Below are 6,000 nucleotides of genomic sequence, written 5' to 3'. Positions count from 1 at the left end.
AAAATTCCTGCTTACCAAGGGAAGCATAGAAGATTTTGAAATAAAATTTTTTCTTTGTCTAAGATTAACTAAATAAGATTAAAAGCCAGCAACGGTGAGTGCTGACAGGTATGACTGGAGCTGCAGACGGAAGCAGGAGTGTGTAACATTTAGTGACACTGTCTGGAAATGGCCACAGTCCCGCTTTGTATCTCGGAATAATCTAGGTGAGTTTTTACTTTTTAAGACAGACTATTTTTGAAAAAAAAAATGGGGTCTTTTTATTGAAACACCCCCCCCCAGACACACCAGCTGGGGGTTTTCTGATAAAGAACCTGTAAGAGGAATTCTGTGAAAAGGGATCTTCCCACTTCTCAAAATTTGCATGAGGACGTTGTATTTTTTCCTTCAGGTCCAGTTCTACCAGAGGGGCAGCACAGAAGATGCACTTCACTGGCTGGCCGGCTCTGCGAGTGCTGCTCCACCACCTCAGCTGGCCTGATGCAGTGAAACAAGACCCTGCAGACAGTTCTTACCTTGGGCTGATGTTGGGATGGTTGTTAATGGTGGGGGGGGGAAGCAGCAGGTTATAGGAACAAAGTGGGGGACAGAGGGCACCCCACCCTTACTTGTTGAGACCCCCAGGAGGAACTCTGAAGGAGAATTCCTCCTGGAGGAGCCTGATCCAGCATGACCTTTCATGATGCCTCACAAAAACAGCTATGGCTTGAAGTCCACCTGCTCCCAGAGTTCAGGAGGTGCTGCCCCTTTTCTTCTCAAGAGCTTTCATCAGGTCAGACATAAAATCTGCTTGCCTGCCTCCACCCCCAGGTGGGGGTGGCCCGGCTGACCGTGGCTCTCCAGCTTGTCCTGTGTTTTCTGGCCTTTTTGAAGGAAGTGGCACAGGTTTCTTTGTCAGAGGTGGTGGCTTAATGGCGACAGGTGGAGGTGGAGGGGGTAATGGCAGGTCTCCGTTAGCGCTGCTGGAGGCTGGTGGCGGTGGAGGCACAAAATCAGGAGGAGGTTCAGAGAAATCAGATGGTGGTGGTGGAAAATTGATCATCAGCGTAGGTGGCGGTGCTGGAAAGCTGTCTGGGTCTGTAAGGAAATCTCCGCTGTCTCGTTTGACTTTGGAGGGTAGGATGGGTGAAACAGAAATCGCAGATGACCGCCTTTCAGGTGGAGGAGGAGGCAGCAGTGAGGTCCTCTTACTCTGGTACTTCTGTGGCCTCATCGCTGGCTGTGTCAGGGCAGGCGCGCTGATGTTATTTGGCTTAGCCTTTAATAAGCGGAAGGAACAAAAGGACGAGATACAGTCAGTGCATGTGCAAACTAATGCCACTGCCTAAGAACAGTAGAAAAAAATGTGAGAGAGATGAGAAGAGTGCAGTAGACAGACAGTGAAACGGAGTACATTTTGCCTGAAGAGTGCAAATAGTATTTTGTTTTTTAACTGGAGCGGCCCACAGAGCTCTGACAGTGGGAATCTCCCCTTTGAAATCTTAACGCACTCATTTTCTGAGGACAGCACTCAAAGAAGCACTATGAATACTGTCAAAGAATTGCAGTTAGTAAGACATATAAAGATACTTCCTTGATGTTCCACCCTGCTGCTAATTCCCTGACAATATGACTTTAAAAAAAAAAATTGTGGTGTGTTTTTACATCCAAAAAAAATGAAAAATATATGAGGACATATAAAGCAGGTATAGTTTTGGCTCCCAGCCCCACTAGCTGTGACTGATGGATTTCTGGATAAAGCTAAAATAATGAAGTCACCTATCTGTGCCAAACAAATTAGACACAACAGCAGTGAACTGGGCAAAAGGTGGAGCTATGTGGGGACTTAGTTCTGTGTTTGGTGTCACAGTGCCTGTGGCTCTGCAGCATGGTGTGACACACACACCCGTGGGGCAGTGCCTTGGCCCACTGCAGAGTGCTGGGAAGGGGGGTGCTTGGGAGAGCGTCTGTCCCAGTTCTGGGGGGGGTACAGCAGGGGAAAGAGCTTCCACCGAGGACCTGGCAAGGGCCACTGCTGAGCATGGGGCAGGGCGTCTTCTGCCTTCTGGGCAAGGTGTATGCACACACTTCCTCCACTTCTGAACCAACAGTGTGACAAACAGGTCCTTGAAGCCCCTAAGTGCAGCCATGTTTGCGAGGTCACGAGATGTTCAAACCCTCTGACAACTTTGCTGAAGGAAAAATGAATCAAAGCATCCCTCATCCAAGTTAAGAGAAATAAAATGTACGGTAGCAGTTCATTATGGCGATGTTTATTTTGACAAGTTTTTATGTGGTTTTCCTTTTAAATTGTGTTTGCTAGTCAACATTCTGAACATAATTTGCTGTTTTGGTTTGGTTTTCTTTTTGGCGGTAGCAACTGTTAGCTGTTGACAGTTACTACACAAACATGATACCTCTTCTTGTAAACCTGGGGAGAAATCTGCTCTCCTGAAAACAAAGCTTTGTAACACATTCATTTCTAGTTAAGCTAATCTATCAGTTTAGATCCAGTGAGCTTAGTGCTCTGAACCGTAATACAGTGCACCCTGGTCCTTTGGTCCCAGGCTTGTAGAAGCTGTGCGATGAAGGCAGCAACATGTTTGCTTCTGCTAGAGAAAAGCGCTCTGCAACCCTGCTGTCAGCAGTACTAATTCTGGCATTAGCCAAATGTAGCATGCTTGCCCTCTCCTCACTCTCTTTGCCTACAAGAATGGAAGTAAATGAAATATATGCAGAGCAAACCACTGCCTGAGTTCTGAGAATGTGATCTATTCCAGAGGAAGTGAGGTTCAGAATAGAGAAACATTTTTTAAAGGAGGAACTCAAAGTCTTGAAGAAGTAGCATAAGACACGTAATGCGGGCAACAGAAAAGTTCTAGGAATTTCATTGCACTTGTCCTGTGCACTTCATGTGTGATGGAGGGATTGAACAATGAACTTCAAAAAAATGCAGGTTTGGTTGTTGTTGTTGTTGGTATTGGTTTTTTTTTCTGTAGGATGTTTTCAAGTCCTCACACTGTACCCTACTGATATTTTTACAGCCAGAGATGGAGCAAGAAGACAAAATTTGAAGCTGAAACCAAGGAATGCATTTAGAGCCTAATGAAAACATTTTTACTATTTTCCCATCTTCACACTTCTACTTACACACTCATCTTCAGCTGTGCACAATGTTCCCTGCCAAAAACACTGCTGTATCTTTTGTGTTACTAAGGCAAGAGACAGAAAACATCCCTGAGGCTCTGGCAGCACAGACTCTGAGACTGTCCCCACAGGCACATTCCTACTTCTGCTACATGAACCTACACCTATTTGTTCTGAAGAAGAGAAGTGGCAGGTGGCTGTGCCTACACCCCTGCACTTCTGTGCCACAGCACTGTTTGTGGTGTGTAAGGCATGAGGAAGGACAGCAAGGAACCAGCCCCTTTGCCCAGGAGAGAAATGCTTGTCACAACAGCACACTGGGACTTGGAGGGGACAAGACAGCAGGTGAAGAAAAACAAAGTTGGAGAACTGGTTCACAGGTAACATTTAACCAGTGAATTGTAGTAACTGCTGACCTGTGTCTCTGATGTATCCATTTTCTTCTGAGTCTCTGGAAATTCTGTACTGGAACGACGAACAATTTGGGGAATCTGTCCATTTGCCTGAACAGCACCTGTGACAAGGGGAGGAGACAGAAGGGAAAGAGTGTTACAATTTCATGATCTTCACCAGATGAGGGAATAACAAACCAAGAATAAGGCTATGAAAATGTCTTTACAACTTCCAGCAAGGAACCACTCATTACAGGTTTTATACATAATTCAGTAAAATCCATGAGGATGTCTGTCCTCTACTTCAGGTTTGTTTGTGACTGGTCAAATCAGTTCATTACATAAGGACAATAAACATAATGTCTTACATTACAACTAATAGCTGTCCACATGCCTCCATGGTTGCAGCTGACAATCCTTCAAACTGGCATAGTTAAGCCGACCCTCTGGCATTCTGTTTAAATGCCTGTCTTTCATACCAGTGTTTTGAAGTCTGTAGTGTGCTGTAATATTCCTACATTCTCAGTCTTATTGCATGTTTTTTCCTTTAGCCTAAAGACTAAAAGCACTTTAGTTTCATATCAATAACAGTCACGAGGCAGGCTGATCCATTTTCCTTGGTAAATGAGCTAAGAGCTCATAAACTTCTCCCTCTACCTGAAACTGTGGAAGATTTGTGAACCTCACTGTGTTCTCAGATTAGTCTGGATCTGCTGGCTGACTAAGTTAAAGCTCTGCAAAATGTTTGCCCACCATTACTCTGTGATGGATATACATAAATAACCCCGTACTGCAAATGGAGTAAATGAATGTGAGACCAAAGGACAAATTTGTGGGTTTAATTTGGAAAAAATCCACAGCCCTTGTACAATCTGATGAGGATTAAAGAAAGTCTCCAGTTTAATCTGGGGTTTTTGGAAGCTGCACATGTCAAAGGATAATAGCAGATAGTGTTTGGTGCCTAGATACATACACTTGTTGACATTAATGACTGCCTTAGCTCTACTATAATTTACAATTCTGAGATCCAGTAAAGTTCCACTCATGTACTTCTTGGATGCTAGTGAGCCCTTAGCTGTCTACAATGTAAGTCTAGGCACAATGATGGTTTTAATCTCAGCGTGTACTTTTCTGATTAGCAAAAAGGTTTCATGACTATAATAAATAGAATAAATTATTTTAATTGCCATGCTGGCAAATCACACACTTGACAGAGAAGTAAGACAAACTCTGCGGTGTATTGAATTTACTAGGACTATTTAGGCTTCAAGGGATGACAGAAGGTGGTCTGAAGTCCTTGTGTTTTATGCCTCTGCCTGCATGTTGTTCAGCATATTTAATCCAAAGTACCATTTTGATCATTGAAACTACAGCCTGTGTTTGTTGAAGGACTAACATAGAAGTCCAATAAAGAGCTAAAACCAGTCTTTTGGCTGTAAGTGCTCAGCAGAGAGAGACGTAAATCCCTGGGTTCCGTGGGCCGTGCCCTCCAGAGCAGAGCAGGAGTTCGCGCTTCACACTGCTCAAAGACTTCGCTGCCCTCAGTCTTGCTGAGATGTGACCAAATGAAAGAGATCAGATAGAGTTCCACTCTGTATAGGGCTGGGTATACTGTTCTACTTGGCAAATACGATATACTAGGAAGTTGGGACACGGCTCCATTGTAATGTGTTGTCTTCAGTTTCATAAACTGTGCAAGACTTGAAAGCAACATTTGATGTATGAACTCCTGCCACACACCTGCACATACACTTCACACAAAGTCAGCCAGCTAAAGAACTCCCAGTCAATCCAATATCTGAGTTCATGCATTCTATTCTCAAGATTTATTTTTAATTTAAATGTTACAGTATTTGTTGCAAGTCAATTTCTCAGAAATGTACGTTGAATTAATATTTGTTTTAAGGAAAAAAAAGTCCAAATAGAATGCAAAATATACATACCCAAAATATATAATGCAAAATACCGAGCCTTGTAGTGATACAGGACATCTGAATAAAGCAACATCCTTCATCTTTCAAACACCACAATGTTGTGCTGGCACACAACATAACACTGTTTTTTCAGTGTCCAAAGACACAGTGAGGCAGAGAGACAAACAAGATACAGTTTGGGCTACAAGCAAACACACACATGCTGGCTGCAGCAGCACGGCCAGGGAACGCAGGCTACAGGCGATGCAAGAGCAGAATTTCCGCCTGCTGCCTCCAGCTTTTGGCTGCCACAGATTTTAGCCTATGCTGAAATCAGCCCATACCGATGGCTACATGGCCTTTTGAAAACAGAACTGAAGAAAACATGCTTTGTTCCATTTCCAAAACGTGAGCCAAGAACTGTTTACAGTCAGGTGGTTCGGGTTATAGTATCATAGTTGAGCCTCAGGTTATAAAACCTGGGGTTATAAAACCTGTATCAACAGGGCAGTAATGACAACTGTGAGACAGCAGAAATCACAGTGACTTGCCTCAATTAGAATGCTAAT

The 6,000-nt window shown here is 43.8% G+C and overlaps 1 protein-coding gene across 1 annotated transcript in view; it reads right to left on the bottom strand.

Moving 5' to 3' along the window:
• Positions 1-730: 730 nt before the first annotated feature.
• Positions 731-6,000, bottom strand: part of APBB1IP (amyloid beta precursor protein binding family B member 1 interacting protein) — a gene marked incomplete at both ends in the record, with an annotated part of 46,617 nt that continues 41,347 nt past the window's right edge. The window contains 2 exons of the mRNA XM_080340408.1: positions 731-1,252; positions 3,543-3,640. Coding sequence (XP_080196534.1) covers positions 731-1,252; positions 3,543-3,640 — 620 coding nt within the window. The remainder of the gene's footprint in view (positions 1,253-3,542; positions 3,641-6,000) is intronic.

Source organism: Nesoenas mayeri (genome assembly GCF_963082525.1).
Source record: "Nesoenas mayeri genome assembly, chromosome: 2".
Classification (NCBI taxonomy): Eukaryota; Metazoa; Chordata; class Aves; order Columbiformes; family Columbidae; genus Nesoenas; species Nesoenas mayeri.
Note: the sequence above shows the minus strand (reverse complement) of the source record. Positions and strands in the feature narration are given on the sequence as shown.